At 42.6% G+C, this 21,374-nt stretch overlaps 1 protein-coding gene across 1 annotated transcript in view; it reads right to left on the bottom strand.

Moving 5' to 3' along the window:
- Positions 1 to 220: 220 nt before the first annotated feature.
- SLC39A9 (solute carrier family 39 member 9) overlaps positions 221 to 21,374 on the bottom strand; it is a 36,051-nt gene continuing 14,897 nt past the window's right edge. The window contains exons 4-7 of the mRNA XM_006130290.5: positions 18,777 to 18,845; positions 14,510 to 14,595; positions 9,247 to 9,381; positions 221 to 5,414 (exon numbers count right to left, since the gene is read on the bottom strand). Coding sequence (XP_006130352.1) covers positions 5,184 to 5,414; positions 9,247 to 9,381; positions 14,510 to 14,595; positions 18,777 to 18,845 — 521 coding nt within the window. The 3' untranslated portion in view covers positions 221 to 5,183. The remainder of the gene's footprint in view (positions 5,415 to 9,246; positions 9,382 to 14,509; positions 14,596 to 18,776; positions 18,846 to 21,374) is intronic.

Here is a 21,374-nt window from a genome sequence, read left to right on the forward strand (position 1 = left end):
CAATATTGATTTTTTTATCATCTTTGCTGCTGCCTGAAAGAGTGCTTCCAGTTCCAAACAAGAGGTGCGGTTGACTGGTCAGTTTGTAACTCTGGTGTTCATAACTCCAAAGTTCTACTATACATAAAAATAAAATGCACCCGTCTTCTGCAGTACTACCTTGAAGTGTACTGCTCTTCTAACAGAGCCTCATATAATAAATGAGAAGCCAACTCTTAAGCACTGCACCTAATAAAAATTTAATATAATAAAACAAATCAAAAAACAACATTTTTAACCATTCACAATTAAAGTGGAAAACAAAACAAAAAAATAAGGCAGCCATTCATGGAATGATTTCATGTGTACAAATGGTTTTGAAAAGACAATAAAATTATAGCTCAGTAATGTCAACTGAGTCATGTCAACTGCAGTGACCAGGCAGTTTTACTCCCTGGAAAGCCTGAGTTGCTGGAAGATGTAACCAAAGGAAAATGAGAAAAGCTGACATTTTTAAAACTTTAAGATGGACTTACCAGAATCTGAAATTCATTGTATGAGTTCCCTAGTCCCCACAATACCACAGACAAAAGCAACCAAACTCCTCCCCCAAAATTGCCCAAGGATGATCAAGAAGACAATGTAGATGAGAGCAACAGCAATATAGTTATTCCATAGCCTCTCCATATTATTCCAAGTACAGTTGACATTAAAGGCACAAGTCAGCCACCCAAGAAATCCTATAAGACCATCACCATTCTCTACAGCAGTTCATGAACAAATATTGTTGTTCTTCTGAGTCTTTTTGATGTTGCGGTTTTGAGATATTCCACACAGGAGCACTCTTTGAAGTTCACATGTAGACACTAGGTTCCTGTGCTTAACTCCTAGCCAAGTGGCAATACATGGAGCAGCTATCAAAACATCTTTATCCTGGTGTGACTGCCCTGCCATTCTCACATGAGCAAATACAAATGAAGTTCCTGTATCTCAGTTGTCATCAGGTACTGAAAAAATGTTGCCTTTATTACATGAGGAACAAGATTGAAATTAGAACTGTCTATGAAGTAGCTGAATACATTGGTACTAACACAAGATGTAACTAACTGATTTTTAGTATCAACTCAGCCATCAGGAACTCATAAATTGGCTGATGTGGAGAGTTTTCATTTGAGGATCGAATTTGGAAAAAGAAGGGGAAAATGGAAGCCAATCAGTTACAGTGTTATCTATTTTGCTGTACTTATTTTCCACTCTATCACAACTGAAAGCAAGATGGGAATTAAAGTAAAAAATGGAAGTATAATGAAGAACTGAATAGTGACTAAAGTTTCCTGAGGAATGAAAATTGACAAGAGATGGTCCTGATTATAAGTGATAATTGATTTTATTGTGGTAGATAGACAGAGAGAATGGGTGTATGATCAGAAATGTTGTTTTCATTCCTCCTCACATTTAACTGAAATCTTAATTTTGCTATGAGAAACTACAATTAGGATAGATTTGGCCACTTGAGGTGTCACAACTTTGCATTCTGCTACAATATATATCTCAGATAATCCCTAAACCCCTGGTTGACTGTGGCATTCTCAGCCATATACGTTTAAACAATTAATCAGATATACACAATTAAGGCAGCCAAAACAATAAAGCTAACTCTAAGTGGACAAGAAAAAACATACATCTTATACCACTTTGCTAAACAACAAAGTGAAAATTGCACATTACTGTGGGCCTTCTGTCCCCATTTTGCTTGTAGACATTTTAATTTGTGAATCCTCAGACTCTTGCAGCTGTTCTATCTTGGTCAATAATTCTTAATGCTCTGGCCTCTCAAGCTTAGTTTGTACAATACTAGACAGAGCTTCATTATTACTAGCAATTGCCCCAGAAGTTGGAGACTTGATCTTATGAAGTGTTTGTTTCAAAAAGTCTGACAAAACCCTCTTAGCAATGCCAACAAGAAGATGATTACCACTACAGTAAACCTGCCAGAAGCTACATCAGCAGGGGGGAGAGAGATTTGGTCAAATATCTCCTCCTCAATAAGCAATGGTCCACAGAGAGAGGTTCTTGGTGAATATTGCAGCCTGGCAGGAAAATATGGTAAATGGGACTCCTATCTACAGTGGATGTATAGGTTTCTGACCATTACAGTGACATGAGATGAAATGATGGCTGAAGCGGACACAGATGTTGAAAGAGAACCACAGCCACATGTTGGGGGAAAAATGGACAAAATCTCAAATTGTGGTTCCACCCCAAAAGTAACTGCATAAGTGTCACCAGGGAAGTTCCATTTTAATTTTCTGCCATTAACTACGGATCAGATTTGCTCAGTTTACAATAGGGATGTAGAAGAGTCGTCAATTAGTCAACTACCTGATAAGCCTAGGCTTATCGGATAGTCGAGTTGACTACTCGCATTCCTGCCCCCCTTTCCTGTATCTGATATAGAGGCAGCAAGGGGAGTAGAAGAGGGGAAACAGAAGCCGGTTCCCTCCAGCACTGTCTTCGTGGTGCCACTTGCTCCCTTCCCCTGCTGCTGTCTCTCAAAGGCAGCAGTGTGGGGAGGGGTAGGGTAGGCTGGGGCTCACCATGAACAGAGGCTGCTCTGCAGCAGCCAGACAGGGGCTGCTGGACCCAGCACAAGGCAGGACTGAGCAAGGCCAGCTCAGTCCCGGCTCATGCCAGGTCCAGGAGCTACCCCCACTGCGGCTCTGCAGTTTAAATGTACTAGTAGCCAGGCTGCCTGCGCACCCAGCTCTTACTACATTTAAGCTGCAAAGCCGCAGCAGGGGGAGCACTTCCCTTACTAATTGTGTAGTTGATGCAATTTGTATCGACTACCCAGTTAGGCACCTCTTACCATCCCACTGTTTACAAACAGAACTGGTGACTGCCAGCCCTACAAATTTACAAAAAGTCTGAATTGACCAAGATTCTTTATATGGTGCTTGTCACCATCACCTGTCTGTAAGGTTCTAGAGGCTCAATTATGCCCTCAGTGATCTTTGTGCACTATCACTGCCAACAGTGGATTTGCACTGGTTTGTAAGTTGCAAATAGCTACACAAGTGTAGTGACACAGAGGGAACAGAATCCAGAACCCTAGCTGGGCCATGTTGGTTTTTCATGACTAATGGGAGTAAAAAAGTAAACTATATGTGTCTCTTGAGAAAGTAGGTATAGAGGGAATTGATCTAGTCAGTTAGGTTATGCTATTTTTGTCATTGCTTTTCAGAACACAAAACATTTTAAAGGCCTAGTATCATTTATCATGGTTTAGGCCGAATACTTTTTTGACCTTAAAATAATTAGCCTTGTGGGAAGGTCTTCTACAGTCTAAAAATTCTGCATTGATTTTCAGATCCACCTTTCTTAAGATAAAAACCAAAAAGCAGCCATTACTATTAAAATCTGATCCTGGTTTACTGTTTTTGTGCTTCTAAGCCACTGAACAGAATGATTACTAATTAAACTAACAAATCCTGTTCCAAGAGCCATGCTGATACCCACTGCTGAGCTAGAAGATAATGAGGATGTAATAAAGTAAAGAAGTCAAGAACTATGATGGCTCATGTACTACAAGAAACAGATGGAGAGTGAAGAAAGAAGCTCTCTCTTTCACAAGGAGTCTATAAGTTCCTCCAGAAAGCTGTGATTTCAAGCTCTGAAGATGTGTTTCAAATAAAGAAAATGATTAAACACAAAACCATTTTGGCAATATTACATTTAAGAAGTACAGACAGATTTGGACTAGGGCTTAAAATGGATGCAGGATAAAAGCAATTTTTGTAAAACAAGAGTTGTTCTTTAAATCTGTGCATGCCAACTGTTCTGAATGTATAAGCATTACAGTTATTAAAATGTATGATTTCTTGCATAATTTAAAAAGTTGCCTAATGAGAGAAGGCATGTCTTATCAGCCAGTTGCAATGGGCTAGTCACATCAGCAGTTGGCACTGAGTCCCAGAGAAGCATCACTATAACTAACCATAATCAAGAGGTGGTGGATTAAAACACTCCCAAAAGAGAAGGGTATAATTTAAATAGGTTCTCAACAAAAAACAAAGTTATTTTTACTTGTTGGTATGAAGATTTAGCAAAGCAGTTAATTAGTTTACATACACTGCGCACATGCCAATATGCACACAGTCTGAGTATTTAACCAGAGATCTTATTTTGTTAACCTTATTATTTTTTATTTAATACAAAAATAAAACAGACCACTGGTTTCAGCCCTTTGTACATAAGCTAATATAGTTCTCTAATCCCTCAAACCCCATTTCCACCAGGCCTCTACTCCAAGCCTAAAACACACTGATTTAACAAGCCACCATGTATTTGTGTCTCCAGGACAGTAGCAGGGCAGCCCTAATGCCAGATTCTTAACCCTCTCTACAATTTTGCTTGCTGCTCTTTATGGACATGATGGGAGATCTTCTTCCAAAGTACGTTGTCTCTTTAAAAATAATATAACAAGCTATTGCATAAACCGAGTAAAAAAAGAATACTTCTTTGTTTCTTTCCTTTGTGTTAATCCAGGGAATGCAACGCAAAAGTCATCTCCATTTTCTCAACTATTTGAATTTTCACATTTTAGACTTCCTCTCATCTTTGTCCAATAATGTTTCTTTGAATCCGCAGTTCTTGTCTTTTGCAATAAGTGCATTACCCAGAATTCTGAGTACTGCATCTTTACAGCATGGCTTGTGGCACTGATGTTACAAGGACCAGTCACATATGTCAATACAACATAAAAAATTGTAGGGCAGGCTCTCCTATTCTATGGGTAAGAAGATTTCTATAAATTAAAAGGCATCCATCCGTCGTTTTATTCTCAGCTGTGAATGCTGAGTTACAGAATATTTGGTGATTACAATTTCATGATGTGCCATTACATTTTTTCCCACTCACCTTTTTTAAAAGTCAAAGTCCATCTTCCCTGAGAATAGGGCCAGAAATCAAAATGAAAATATCAAATGTCTTCAGAAAAGAATTACATAAAATTTATGTCCGGCTGCCAAAGTACATTTTGCTACACTAAAAGCTTTTCCAGAATTCCTTATGTGGGAATCAAGCTTCTCTCTGAACTCCATAACGCAAATGGGGTGGATGATGGGAAAAGAGAGACAACGATGAAAAGAGCAGCTGACGTTTACTGCTCACACCAGATCAAGAAGAACAGTGACTCTATACCTTTAGTGCTGGTGCCCAATGGACAAAACTAGAGGAATAAGGCAGCCCAGAACCAGGGCTGCCACCTCCAAGCGGCTGAGTCCTTTTCCACCTGTTGATTCAGGTTTGTGGCTATGCCCCATTCCTCCCACCTCTGGAAGGACATGCACTGTGGCAACATAAAGAAAAGTCCCAGCAGAGAAAAGCATGGCAACTCCAGTGGCATTAACTTCTGAAAGGGCTTCTTTGCTGCTCTGTGAAAGAAAAAGAAGGGAAAAGAGTGAAAATGTATCCAAACTACAACAGACTCAACAAATAAATAAAAACCATTCTTTCTTTTGAAGTGACATTTTTTAAAAAAAATAATACATTTATGTCTAAAAATGTTTTAACAACTTATACTTTCAAGTAGCACCTGGCATTATGACAACAACTGACAAAGATTAGAGGAAAAATATCTTATTTTCTAGTTTGTTTACTTTGTGCATTTGGCAGTACCGTGTGTATAATAAATTGAACTGTTTTTCTTATGTAGTTACCCCTGCGCATGTGAGTCTCACACAGCCACAGAAGAGCAAAATATATTTTTAAAATAGGAAAATTAAATTGCAAAACCACAAAATATGGCACTCGGATACTGAAGAAAAATTTTAAGTAACTAGATTTCAAGATGACCTCAAGTTTTTAAAAGCCTTATTCTCCTCCCACTATGTTAATAGGATAGTGATAGAAATGTAGCCGTGTTAGTCTGGGGTAGTTGAAGCAAAATGCAGGACAATGTAGCACTTTAAAGACTAACAAGATGGTTTATTAGATGATGAGCTTTCGTGGGCCAGACCCACTTCCTCAGATCAAATAGTGGAAGAAAGTAGTCACAACCATATATACCAAAGGATACAATTTAAAAAAATGAACAAATATGAAAAGGACAAATCACATTGCAGAACAGAAGGGGGATGCGGGGGGGTGGGAAGGGGGAGGAAGGAAGGTAAGTGTCTGTGAATTGCTGATATTAAAGGTAGGGAGAGTGGGATGTTTGTGAGTTAATGGTATTACAGGTGATAATTGGGGAAACTGTCTTGGTAATGGGTGAGAAAGTCTTTGAACTTTCTCACCCATTACCAAGACAGTTTCCCCAATTATCACCTGTAATACCATTAACTCACAAACATCCCACTCTCCCTACCTTTAATATCAGCAATTCACAGACACTTACCTTCCTTCCTCCCCCTTCCCACCCCCCCGCATCCCCCTTCTGTTCTGCAATGTGATTTGTCCTTTTCATATTTGTTCATTTTTTTAAATTGTATCCTTTGGTATATATGGTTGTGACTACTTTCTTCCACTATTTGATCTGAGGAGTGGGTCTGGCCCACGAAAGCTCATCATCTAATAAACCATCTTGTTAGTCTTTAAAGTGCTACATTGTCCTGCATTATGTTAATAGGAGTTTTGCTACTCACTTCAGGTCATAGATGCCCCCCCACAACAGTATTTAAAATGTAAGCACAACAAGCATTGTGCATTTTCCAGAAGGTATATACAAACCTATTATATACCTGGGATGTATCTAATATATTAAGAATTATTAAGAATCCTTCGATTCATTTTATTTTAGTATCTCTCTCCATTTATAGAAAAACTTCTGCCATATTAGGATTAGGATCACTCTACACAAAAGCACAGGTAATAAAATGCAAAAAAATGTCCACTCATTTTTAATGTTCTTCTTTAGTTAAGCTCCTATTTAACTCTGTGATCTTATTTCTTGGTATATTCTTGACCTATCCCTCTGACATATGAAAAGCTACCAATACTGGCAAGCAGAGGGGAATTCTTTGCATCTACAATGGCAATAGCTTTATAATTATTTCTGTCTCCATAATTTCCCATTCTTCCAAAATGCTGCTGAAAACTCAGTTCTTAGCCTATCGAAAAGCAATGACCTATCAATAGATCCTACAGCAATTATAGCAGTGGAGTTGTTAGACCAAGGTGACAGTATTCAGGAACATTCAGAATGGGACAGATATGATAAGCACATGTACAGCGACCTGGCTGATTGCTCACTATTTGTGAATAACTTAGGGTTTTGAGCTGTTCTTTTTACATAGAGAGATAGGAAATCAAGAAAGCAAAACAGCTAATTTAGACAGCTAGTATAAAATTCAGCATCTGACATAGAAGGGATGATCAAAACTGACAGAACAAAGGTTGCAAAGAGATGGAGTCCTTCAACATGAGAAGAGCAAACTGTAGTGGAAGGGGAACCAGTTGAGACCTTTCAAAATTAACACCGTGTAATGGCACACAAAAGGCAAGAAGGAATACTACAATGTTCTGAATTGACCTGAATCTGAAGTCATGTAGGCATGGCATGACATGACACAAAATATACCATTACGTAGGAGAAAAGGTCTTGGTTAGAAAGTATATGTAATTTTAAATAGACAAGTCACTTTGTGATATACATAGAACATGACTGTCTCCTTTCACCTCTCACGTATGGACAGTACTACCATTTTTATTCCTTGATTTCTAATTAGTTTTTGCTGCAGCTTTAAACACTATGTTAGGGACTAGATTTACGCATCTAAACCTTTTTTTTTTTTTTTTTGCTATAGACTCTCTTTACATCTCTTGAAAAGAGACTTCAATTCCAAACTGCACAGTCTTCTTTATTTACTCACTGCAAGACATGTCAGGCTTTGTATTAGGCAAGTTTCTTAGGTCATTGTCTCAACTATACTGAACAACTAGAGGATGGAAGTTCTGAAGTATCTATAGCGCTAAGAAGTGTGCTGAAGGTTCTACACTTAGTGTATTTTGAATCTATAATTAGGCTCTGCATATTAAGCAATATTTTAGGCTGTTTGGGTGACAGATCTCTGAAGACAAATACGATGCACTAATCAAATCAACCTCTCACATCCTACCTTCTAAATATAAGTTAACAGGCATTTATGTAAAAACTGTGTTACACGTGTGTATAATAAAGCAGCGATTCTCTACCAGATGCAAGTACATCTCTGGGGGCTACCAGGGGTCTTCCAGAGCATATATCAACTCACCTAGATACGTGCCTAGTTCTACATAACAAGACATGCAAAGTCAATACAAACTAAAATTTCATACAATGACTTGTTCATATTACTGTATATACTATACATGGAAATGTTAGTACAATATTTATATTCCTCCAATTGATTTATTTTATAATTCTATGGTTAAAATAAGTGAGCAAGTAATTTTTCAGTCATAGTATGTTGTGACACTTCTGTATTTTTTACTCTGATTTTGTAAGCAAGTAGTTTTTAAGTGAGGTGAAACTTGAGGGTACACAAGACAAACCAGACTCCTGAAAGAGGTACAGTAGTCTGGAAAGATTGAGAGCAATTGCACTAGTGCATGTAAATATACTTACTACAAACTGGTTAAGATGAAAAAAATGAAGCTTAGCCTAATGAGTACATTACTGGGTGTTCATTCTAGGCAGATGGTGAGCTTTTCCTAGAGGAGGATGTATGGTCACTAATAGTGCATTTTTCAAAGGAACACCTGGCCTATCTCAAGCAGAGTCCACACTGCACACACAGTACATCTGGTATATGCACAATTCTACAATTAGAATTTTATTATGTAAATAAATAGTAAATGTTTTAGAAGTGTTTAGGTACAGATCACCTGACGTGTTTGGACTGCTACAGTCAAACATCCAAACCCTGTGGGAGGGCAAGTTGTCTAAAGGTCATATCAGTGCATTAGGTTTTGAGATTTCTAGGTTTTCTTAAAATGAAAGCTTAGATTCCCCAGCACAATTGTAAGGCCACAGAATTGGGGGAAAGTATTTGTTTAGTTATAACAAATGAAATCTTCCTCTTCTGAGAATTTTGTTCATAAACTTGCAAACTGAATGACAGGAATGTCCCAGTTACACCGAGTGATATGGAAAAATGTATTGGGTGTGTGTGTGAAGCAGTTTGGAGCTATGTATTCCACAAGTCCAGTAAGGAATTTCATGGGACCCCCCCCCCCCCCAAAATCCAATTGCTAAGCTCCCAACAGAATTATATCCCAAAAATTTACCTTGCTTAGCCCTAAGTATGTCACCATTGACAAAACAGGTGCTGCCAATGCAAAGACCAGCAAGTGTTTTCTGATTCGATTCCGTTCCAGCCCAGCATGCATTAGGAAGGAAACCAGGCCAAAGGCAGCTGGTGCCTGTAAAAGAACAATAGTCAGTGCAATATCTTCTTGGCTACAACTCCCTGTAATTTAAGACATCTAAGTACAAAAAAAATTGTGATAAATATATGGTATTCCTATTAACTACACTGAACTGGAATATTCCAAACAAGAGTGCAAGGATATTCTATGGTTACGGATCTACAACAGTTCTGTAATTATTTAAATATGTTTTGGTTCTGGCTATCTTATTTGCATAATCACTGGATGTTATTATTTCATAATAACAATACAGCATATGAATCCATATTGCTGAATGCTAGGATTGTTACTATAATTAGAGCCCTGCAAATCTGCAGGTATCTGCGACCACGGATGTGGATATCTGCAGCTCATTTTGCAGTTATGGATGCAGATACCAATTTTGTATCTAGAATCCTGCAAATCTGCACATAGCCGCTTTATATTTACTACCTGCATCTGCAAATATCAATGAGGATATCCACAGCTCATTTCTGCAGATACAAATACAAATTTTGCATCTGTGCAGGGTTCTAACTATAATCACTTTGTTATGAACAAAATTTGCTTTGATCAATTTTTGTAATCAGAATTTTAGACTACCTGCAAGAAACAAATATGCCTCCTGAGTGTCTCCTTTTTTTCAACTGAGGCATGACAAAATCCAGCATTTACACGAAAGAAAAAATGCCATAGAAACAAAGAAAAAGGCTGTCAAACTGTCAGTAAAAGATTAAAAGCTGAATTCTTTTTTGTTTTAAATCTTCCTTACCCTTTCCACAATAATCAGCAAAAGATTAAAAATCTTTTTGATTCATTTCCCTCCTTCAGGTACAATTCTGATTGAACTAAAATCAATGAGAACTTTGATACTGACTTCAGTGGAAGCAAGACCAGATGCTACTTCTTCCCTCTCTGTCATCAGTCTAGTTCCTTCCCTACAAGCCACAAGAACTATAATATTTGGTGCTACACTAGGACAATCCCAATCTGTAAACTAAAATATATTTCAGCTGTCTGCAGGGGAAGCTTGCTGATCTGTAGGAAGGGGAGTATGTGTAAGGAAAGAAGATAGGTGGGGGGAAAAGTAGCAGTCATTGGGAAAGAGGTAAGGAAGATAAAAAAAATTGAATTAAGAAAACTTTTAGCATCTCATTTCCTCGATGGCCCATTTTTAAAAACTTCATTTTCGATATCACTTACTACACAAGTGAAAAGCAGACCTGATTTTCCAAACACTTTAGACATGCAACTACACAAGCAAAAGGTATGAACAAAATGCTTAACTTGGGGGTTCTCAAACTTTGTGATACCGCGACCCCCCTCTAAGTTGCTCACGACCCTCCCAGGGGGTCAGGACCCACAGTTTGAGAAATGCAGGCTTAACTAATAACTGTGAACAACAGTAGGATGCAATAGCTGCACATACAAATTAGACGTGCCACACTGTGTCTGAGGCAGGGCTAGATTAAGAAAAGGATTTTAGGGGCTGCAGCCCGAGGCTCCCCTAGTCCAGGGCCCTGGGCTACAGCTACTAAAGCCACTGTGTTCCAGCAAGCTTTTCCATGCATAGGAGAGAGCAGGTGGAAGAGGCAGCTCTCAGTGCTGCTGTTTCTTTCTCCTCCCCTGGAGCTGTGTCACCACAAGCACTGGGAATCTCTTTCCCCGCTCTGCCCCTGCTTGGAGGCTCTGCCCCTGTAGCTCCCATTGGCCGTAATTCAATAATCGTGGCCAACAAGAGCTGCGAAGGAAAGCGCCTGCAGGCAAGCACAGTGCAGCACAGGCCACGTGGAGCCACCTATACCCCCTCAAATGGGAGCTGCCCCAGGTAAGCTCTCTGCACCCTAACCCCTGTCCCAGCCCATTCTGAGGATATGTCTACACTACCCCCCTAGTTCGAACTAGGGGGGTAATGTATGCATACCGAACTTGCTAATGAAGCCTGGGATTTGAATTTCCCGGGCTTCATTAGCATAAAGCCGGCGCCGCCATTTTTAAAAGCCGGCTAGTGCGAACCCCGTGCCGCGCGGCTACACGCGGCACGGACTAGATAGTTCGGATTAGGCTTCCTAATCCGAACTATCTGTACGCCTCGTGGAACGACATCTTAAGTTCCTAACTCTTTCCCAGACCTCACACCCCAACCCAGAGCCTACTAGACCCCACGCCTCAAGTTTGAGCAGCCTCCTGCACCCTAACTCCCACCCAGAGTTCACTCCCACACTCCAAACCCCTTCGCCTCAGTTTGCAGCCTCTTCCTGCACCCCAAACATCTCATTCCCACCCCCATCCCAGAGCCTGCACCCCCAGTCAGAGCCCTTACCCCCTTCTGCACACACCCTCCTACCTCAACCTGCAGCCACCTCTCATACACTGACCCCTCATTTTTGGTCCTATCCCATAAACTAAGGGTCCCACAACATCTAATAGGCCCAGGACCCCAGAAGAGTTAATCCAGCCCTTGCCTGAGAAGTAGATCCAGTAAGTCTTTTCCATACCAAGTATAATAAGATCTGAACAAACACATGAGTAATTTAATATTAATGGGAAACTGGAAGACTTTTGCCCAAGTTTTGGGATTTGGTATTTCTACTTTATTAGCGGAAGAAATATCAAAATACTTATTATAGGATAAGGAGCTATATTCAGTTTTGCTACAGATGTCTGTATACCTTTCAACCTCACAGTTACACTTTAATGATGCAAAATGACTGCAGGCTAGGGATGTAAGCGATTAGTCGAGTCACTACTTGACTAGTTGCTTCTCCCCGCTATCTTGCTGCTGGCGAGCAGGAGCCAGTGCTTGGGGGAGCCGGCTTAAAAGCTGGTTCCCCCCTGAACCGTCTCTGTGGGGGAAGAGCAGGGGAGGCAGAGGTGCAGTGGGGGACTAGGCACGAGCTGGGACACCTGAGTCCCGGTTCATGCCCGGCCCTCTGCTGCGCCGCTTTTTAAATGTAGTAAGAGCTGGGTGGTTCTTACTACATTTAAAAGGCAGAGCCCACTGTGGCTCTGCAGTTTCCCCCTTTATCAACTAATTGAGTAGTCAATAGAAATTCCATCAACTATTCGATTAGCTGATTAAACACAATTTAATATCCTTACTACAGACCACTTAATACATTATTGCTGGGGGAATTCTGCACAGAATTAATATCCACCACAGATTTTACTCTTTCCCCACAGATTAATTGATTCATGCACCCCTTGCAGGCAGCAGTCATGAGCAGATGCATCTGGTTTGGGCATCAAGAACAGCTGGGGAGACATGTATGACCACACACATTGGATGGAGATGCGTGTGCATTGAAGACTGTCCCACCACTATCATGATGAGCGCCGAACTGAAGAAGGACAGGGCAGGGCTTGACACATGCACACATATCCCCAGTGGCTCCTACGCTCTGCCAGAATGCAGCAGCTATAGGCTCCAGCTGCTAGTCCTAGCTGGGCTTCAGGGTGAGGGTGGGGGGGTGGGCACTAGAAGATTTCCTCTTTCCTTACATAGAGAAGCCATAGATAGGTCAGTCCCAGCCCTGGGAACCTTCTCTAGCTCCAAAAAGCTCTGCACACCCCTACTTCCTGCCCCCATTGCTCCACAGAGATTCCTATACAGGGAATTTGTTGAAGTGGAGTAATTATGTTGAAAGGAGAGCACCATCCCCAGACATACTACAGCAGCACAGCTGCATCAGTGCAGCTGGCCACATGTAACATAGTAGGGTAGACTAGCCCTAGGAGTCCCAAGAATAAAATCTGTTTGTGCTCACTCTACTTTCAACAGTTTTGTGTGGCTGCTACATTTCCTTCAGTCAATATACTGTTCTGTCTCTCTCTTACATGGTGTAAGCCATAGACCAGAGGTGGGCAATAATTTTTGATGGGGGGGGAGGGCACGCCAAGATTTTGGAAAGATGTCGATAGCCAGACTCTTCCATGATATTAATGGAGGAGGTGTGGGGTTTGGGATGGAGGCTGGGTGCAGAGGGGAGATTGGTGGTAAGGGACGGGTGCAGGAGGGAGACTGGAGTCTGGAAGGGAGTTTGGGTGAAGGAAGCAGTTGTGACCTAGGGCAGGGGACTGGAGTGCAAGGCTTTGGAATGTGACCTAGGGTAGGAGGGGATTGTGATCTGGGGCAGGAGATTGGGGTGCCAGATCTGGGAAAGGGTATGGGTGTAAGAAGGGGAAAGAGGGGTTGGGTAGGTTGAGTGGGAGGTGGGGAGCAGAGAGTTGGGACAGGAAAGGGCTGTGGTGCCAGAAGCAGGCTGTGGCCAAGAGACTTACCTATCAGCTGCCAAACTAGCCTGCCTGCCTTCCAACAAACAGCTTGCACTGGCTGGTTTCAGAAACTGGCCAATGGGAATGTGCTGGGAGCGGGACAGCTCCTGAAACTTCCCCCCTCCCCCTAGTTTTAAAACAGAAACGGGAGCCCTGCAGCCGCATTTCTGCATGGCGCGCGGGGCTGCGGAGCAATGAGGGGAGCCTGCCTGAGGCTCCCCACTGCCTCTGCGGGCCTGATCTGGTGGCTTGGTGGACCAGATTCGGCCTGTGGCTGTATTTTGCCCAGGTCTGCTGTAGACAGTTGTTTGGGAAGCAGGGGACTGGGTTGGTCAAGGAGCACCTGAAATTCATCCTCCCCCCACGAAGACTGGCTGGATTTAGCTTCCATTGATACCCAAAGCCACTCAATATTATACTATGTTTTCTAATCCTTTGGTTTGTACAGGTTGAACCTCTCTAGTCCAGCACTCTCTGGTCCAGGCATGATTTTAGTTAGCTGAATGTCCATTTATCATGGCTGTAGTCAAGTTTTTTGCATTCCCATAAAGTCTGTTTACAGCCACCAGCCCTGGTTCTTAATGTTCTGTGCTGTTATTTAGCTCTAAATTTACCCCCTAAACATCTTCTAAGAGCCCAGTAAGCAGTGGAAGTGTTGGTAATGCTGCTAGACAATATTGACTCTTGTGATTCCGCCATTTCTCTGGTTTGACACTGGTCAGGTCCCAAGGGTGCTGGGCAAGAGAGGTTCAACCTATATTACCACATGAGCACTTCACTGCAGCTCCACATACTGAGCTTAACTCAAGCAAGAGACTCAAACTTTTCTTTTCTCTTTTTTAAGTAAGATTTTATGATCAGGACTTACCTTGTGTAACATAATTGCAACAAACACTATTAACTGTACACTGGTCTGGGAAGTAGAAGCTGCTGCACCCAAAGCAACGCCATCAGCTTAAAGGGTAAAAAGCCAAAAGAGAGCTTATGTGAGTTTACCGAATATTATACACTCTACAAGGGTTATTTATTTTTCTATTGGCTACCAATATAAAATTGTGCTTTGCTTTACAAATATTTGTTCTTACTTACAAAGCCCTTAATAATACTGACCTACCAACTCCCTGATTTGCTTCCCCTTTCTTTTCTCGAGTCACTAAATCCTAGTTCTACTGAAGTCAATTTGGAGTTATGCTAAGACTTCAAAAGCACAAGGACTTCATGCTGAGTCTGATCAGTCTTTAGTACAGCCTAATATAAAAACTGGAATAATTCAGGGAACACAGTTTTAATAACTAAGTTCCACTGTTATGGAATCTATTTCCTATCTAAATAACTTAAATCAATTTTAATCTTTAAAAATATACAACGAATTATAGTTATTACTTTTGGCACTGTGAAATGCCTACATGTGACATAAAATACCATTTTAATGTGTAAAAATCAAAAGAAAAAACATACAAATCAGTTAAATGGTTGTTCATAAAACTGTCCCTTTTATACAAAACACATGCATTAATAAAACAACATTTTTTGGTTAAAACCTGTTTCATGATGTACCATTTGCATAGCAGTGCCTTTTACAATGATACATCTAAAACCATTATGTGGATGAATGCATTTATTTTACACACCCAAACACAGAGTGAAGTATAGAAGATTCATACGAGTTTGAGCTAGCCAAATTATATCCAAAAAATAAAGTAATGAATGAGTTTAAAAGATCATCCTAAACAAGTGTGAATTAACAACAATGTGCAATACAGAAAATATTTTGTTTACAGAACGTATTTGTAGAGAAAAGCTGTTTTAAAGAAGTTTGAGAATTTTAAAAATTGGTTTCTCTTAAGACAACGGTTCTCAAACTTTTTGGCCCGTGGCCCACTCTGATCAACGCATACCTTCCTGTAGACCACCAGCCAACCACCCATGATGACAAAATGGGTGTAGGAAGGAGTAAGAGGGTGAAGTCTGGGTGGGAGGGAGGGTGCAGGTGGGGGGTCTGGATGGGAGGGATGTGTGAGAGGAGGATAAAGGTAGGGGGTCTTGGCATGAGGAGGATGGGGGGCCCTTATCCAGCTCTTTGTCCCTCCCAGCTTCCAGGCACCTCTCCATGCTGCTCACATTGGATGTGATTCCAGCCAATGAGAGCTGCAGGAAAAGCCTCCAAGTGAGTGGTTTCCTGTCTTGCCATTCCCCCAGCCAGGGGGAAGGGGAGTGGCAGTGCACGCAACCACTTACTCCCCCTCTAAGCAGGATCCAGTTTGTGAGACCGACCCTCCCCGCACAGCAGAAAGCTGGAAATCGTACTTCAACCTTGTTGGGGGGGGGAGGGGCGTCATGGGGCTGGAGTGCCAGCGTGGGCTCCCCACTGTGAGGGGGAAGGGGTGTGTGGTGAGCCCCAAGCCAGAGGCAAGACAGTTCAAGGACCACACTTTGAGAACCACTGTCTTAAAAACCATGAATCTTTACTGCAAATGGCTTGGAACCATAGAAACTTTAAAAGTTATTGAAGATATATAACCAGTCATGGCTCCATCACTGAAAATTGCCCATCGTGCATGCAGGTCATTCCCCTGCAAACATGGATTTTACCCTGCAAAATTACAACTTTCCTCTTAAGTGGCTGCTTTTTGAAAATTTCTCAGAGATTCTGAATTTTAGAAGTGGTCCCAGCAGAGGTGGATTAATGAGAAAATTGAAGATGAGGCAGCCAAAGGTTCAGTATAGATTGCTAAATCTAACTTGCATTTAAGCAGAAAAATCCCTGGAACAAGTACTCTCTTTTTTATTAAATATATATATACAGTGCCTATCCTCTTGTGTGCTATTGAAATCCAACTAAATGAATAAATATTTCATTACAAAGATTTCACACCACATCACTGAGCAGCAGCTGAGCAGTGATGCACCACTGAACTGGAGCAGCAGACAGTTAACAATGCACCACCAGTCTCACGGAAAAGAAATGAAGAAAAATAATATATCTAATTAAAACTCCCTGGGGGTATGTCTACACAACAAAGTCATTTCGAAATAACAGCCCTTATTTCAAAATAACTTTCCTAGCGTCTCTACACAGTCAAACCGCTATTTCGAAATAAATTTGAAATAAATTCGAAATAGCGGAGCGCTTATTTCAAATTTGATAAACCTCATTCCACAAGGAATAGCACTAAATTCAAAACAACTATTTTGAAATAAGTGCTGTGTAGACACTTATATCGAAACAGGGAGCCTCCAGCCTTCCCAGGGTGCCCTGGTGGCCACTCCAGCCTCAACCAAGAACACTCTTCTCCCTCCCCCCTCCCTGGAGTCCTTAAAGGGGTAGACTCTGGCCACAGTGCCTGCGCCAGCGCCAAGCCTGCCAGCCCAGAGCCAGCAGTCACTGCCCCGACCCAGTGGCCCCAAAACATGAGCCAGCAAGCCACTGGCAGCCAGCCCTCCACCGCTCCCCAGGAGCAGTCTGCCAGCTCCCAGGAGCCTGACAGGGCCCGGAGAAGGCAGGCGCCTTCCTGGTCCAGGGTGGAGATCATGGACCTTATTCAGGTTTGGGGGGGGGGGGAAGCCCCCAATATCCATGATCTCTGCACTAGATGGAGGAACGCGGCCGTCTATGGCAGGATAGCTGCCAGCCTGGCCACCAAAGGCTAATACGAACCCAGGAGCAGGTTTGCATGACAATCAAGTTGGTCCAGCGAGACCCCCAACCCTGATCTTTCCCTTCCCCCTTCTTCCCCTTGCTTCTCCTTTCCAGCTCCCTCCTCCCAGGTTTCCCCCTCCCCTCTCCCGCCTCCTTTCCCCAGACTTACCAGTTTCATCTCCTCCCTCCACCCAGTTTTGTTAAATAGAGTTTGTGTTCATGAAAATACATGTATTTTATTTGACATCAGGAAGGGGAGTTAGGGAGAGGTAAGTGGAAGGACGTGAGGGAGGAATGAAGCACAAGTCCCTAGTGGGGCAGACCGGGGAGGCTTTTAGTGCTCCTCAGGGTGGAAGCACTCCCGCAAAGGCCTCCTGGATACTGACAGCCTCCCGATGGACCTCCCGTATGGCAGCCTGCAGAAAGCGCAGCCAGGCTTGCAGCAATGCGTCCAAGAGAAGCACCAGAGTGCCCAGGTGCCGTGGTGTCCCGAGTGAGGGCAACCAGAGCACGCAGAGACAAAATGCTTTGCTGTCCCTCATCGAGGTAGATAAGCAATCAGGGAAACCTGAGAACTGGCTGTCGGGGGGGGGGGGGGAGGCTTTAAGCACAGAACTCGGATAGCCTCAGGCAGCAGCCCCACACAGTAAGTCCTGACCTGGTGCCCTGCTGGAACTGGTTCCGACCAGTCTTAAATGAGATTCAGAGTCCACTCAGTGTGGACACGCTATTTCAAAATAACACTGTAGTGTAGACATACCCTGGGACCTTTTCAGGAGGCAGAATATTATTTTCATATTAGGATTTAATCAAGCTACTCTACTTTTGTTTTAAAATTAAACAGAAGATGCAAAAATTCAAGGCAAATATTCAAGGCTTTCAAAATTGCCTTCATTTTACAGCTTGATGCATGAGGGATGTATTGGATGGGGCAGGAGCTCAACCAAATGGAGACCGGGGGCTGCAAAGCCCGATGCCTGGCTCAGTGGGACAGCAGGGAGGCCAAAATGACCTCCCCTGGTCTGGCAAAATCCCTCATTTGGGACCAAAGAGGTCCCAATGGTGTTGGACCAATTGGTTTCACCAGCCTCTTAAATTTTTTGGATGAAGTGTTATTTTTCATTACTAATACTTATCCACCAACTATTTATACATTTTAAAAGTTCTATATATTGTTTCTTAGCACCTAGAGTACAAAGATAAAAATCAAGGTTTACTGTAATTTAGATTTTTTAAAAATCTGCCTAAATCCTTATCTGAATCATATCTAGGCATATATCCCAATCCTTGTGTTTTTTTCCCAAACCATTTTAAAATGATATTGTCAACTTAGTTAGGAAAAAACAGAACATGAGCTTCTAAATACATAAATCTCTTTTGGTGAATATACAATAATTATTGCAATTTCAAATTCAAAAGGTTTATTTAATGTAGATAGGAAAACTGACAGTAATAGAAGATTACTTCTTTCAGATCTTACAGTAATTCAGCCTACCTGCAGCATGGACCACTAGTCCCAGGGTAGTAGTGATTTTGGAATTGCCTGACCTTGCTGCTTCTGGGTCTGAAATAATCATCAGGAAATTAAGCATTAGACAAGATAAGATATAAACAAGTATATGAATCATGCTGGAAGAAAACATATCAAACACCAAAGCATCATTTCTCAGCTGTGAGCCATTTTTAAATAGTTAAGTGATTACCCATGCAAACTAGTGCTATATTTTATTCTTCAGAATGTAAGAGAGCATTGACAGGGAGATGCAGCAGTCATTTTCCCTAATCCTTTTGAAACTAAACAATAATTTGAGATTCTTTACCTTTCCCAGCTCAATACAGAAAGGTAGTTGCTGCCCCCTGGCTTAAAGCATGTGCCACGAGTGGCATGCGAGCCAGTTTTTAGTGGCTCACAGGGCGGGAGCTCAGCCCCACCCCTCCCCCCGTGCAGCGGGGAGCCCGTTCTGCGGCTCGAGCCTCAGCCCCACAGCTGCAGGCTGGAGCAGCAGCTCTGGCTTCCTGCTGGTAGAGGAGAGGAGGGAGAGGTGCGCGCTTGTATCTCTGGCGAGGTCTCCTGCTTTAGGAGAGTGTGGGGCTGGACCTGCTCCACAGAGCTGGGGCTGGGTGGCCAACACATGTGGCACACTGGGGCCCGGGCTATGCCAGGCTGCTCCCCGCGGGCTGGCGGGGGGACAACTGGGAGCCCCTTTCCCAGCACCTCACTGTGCCCGGCTGGGCTGGAGCCAGTCCTAGACAGCCCCAGGCAATGCCTGCCCCAGCCCCAGAGCTGCAGCCTGCAGGTGAAGGGCTAGGCCAGGCAGGGAAGAGACTTTGGCTTCCCAGGGGGCTCCAAGTCTCAGCGCTGCTGCTTTGCCGGTGAGTGCACTGGGGCATAGGGAAGTGGGGGCAGGAGGAGAGGTGAAGGAGGATGCGGGGACAGGGGCTGCACTGAGCGGCATGGGGCGATGCAGGGGATCAGGTTTGGGGAGGATCATGGGGATGAGGGGAGTGAGGCTGGAGCAGAGGGAAGATGTGAGGAGGGTTACAATTTTACTTTGCAGAAGCCACTTTCCTTTGCTCCCCACTTCTTTGTCTCCCTCCCCAACTTGCTATTTGGCTGCATTCTCACCCTCTCCTCACCTTTTGTGCTACTCTCACAACCCCCTCCTGCCTCCAAACTCCCCCTCGTACCTCCATTCCACATCCTCTCCTGCCACCATACTCCCCTTCCAAATTCTACCCTCTTCGCCCCATCCTGCACTCCAAATCCCGCCTAGATCCTGCACCCTCACCCCTATTCCACTTGCTGGCAGCCTGTCCCGCACATTGAACACATAGCCTAAGGGGGTCCACAAATCTACTAACTCTGGAACCCCAGAAAAGTAAATCTGGCCTATGGGAAACCCTAAAAATCAATCTTCCCTGTCTGTTCACCTCACCCCATGGGGGCTGGAGTGCCAGAAGAATGAGGTGTCTCGGTTGGGGGCCACATCAGTGAGGGTTGTGGGTTTTTGGAGGAGGTGTTTTTGGCTTCTCACTTGTGTGGTTTCTAACTGATTTTTCTGTGGGTCAGTGACACCCCTGTCAAAGAAAGAAAACATTGAAACCTTTTGTGTTGGACATAATGTTTTACTTTATTTAAAATGAAGATTGATAAACTAAAATGAGAAAGTTAAAATGCTCAATCTGTTTAATAATTTAAATTAAACTCTTCTCCCCAGCTGCAGCACTAGCAAAATGCCTCGGGTGTAATTATGTAATTAATGGTGAGTTTCCATTAGCAACTGGTAGTTCTCCAAAAGGTTTTGCATTGACCCAGGTGGTCCATAAGGCCTGGGTCCCTCCCTGCCAGGAGAGCAGCACGGCCCAGGGAAGGAGAATTAAATCTTGGCATTCCACTTCCGAAAGGTTGCAGACCCCTGCTTTTACTCAGATGGCTTACGCAGGATTCTGGGCTACTCTAAAGGCTAGTCTCCCAGCCTAAATAAGAGCAGCCAAGAGTTGCTCTAATTTACACCAGCCACCTAAATGCTGCCTCTGGACTATTTCACAGTTTGATGCAGCACAGAATGCCCACATTATTGTGTGCTACTAAGCCTGTTTCTCCCACTATACCCTATAAGGCCCAGTTCAGGAGAAGGGCCAGCTATAACAGTGACTTGACTATAAGCAACTCCTTGGTGGCCATTCAAGAATCCTATACGCTATCATGTGGACTGAAGCAGATGGCAGAATCCTTCCATACTCTTTAATGTAGAAAAAGAACTTCATGCATAACTGCTTAAGATTGAAGGTAGATGATAGGTCATTCATGTCTGTAATTGTTTGGTAACTACTGTTTGGTAACTACTTTTATCTCATCATCTATTTGTAAGTTAACTTTTTGAAGAAAGAAAAAAAAACCTCACTCATATACATTAAATAAAAGGGGAATTTATCAGTGAATTTTTTTTTTATTTTTTTTTTTACCAGAGGACTATCAACTAAGGTTACAAACATAAAACATCTAGTCTGTTAAATTTCAAGTGGTCAGAAAACTTTTATTTAGCTGTACTGCTACTTGATTCTGTTTCCTGAACTGGCCATCTAGTTAAAT

This window comes from Pelodiscus sinensis, chromosome 5 (genome assembly GCF_052426305.1).
Source record: "Pelodiscus sinensis isolate ZL-2025 chromosome 5, ASM5242630v1, whole genome shotgun sequence".
Lineage (NCBI taxonomy): Eukaryota > Metazoa > Chordata > Testudines > Trionychidae > Pelodiscus > Pelodiscus sinensis.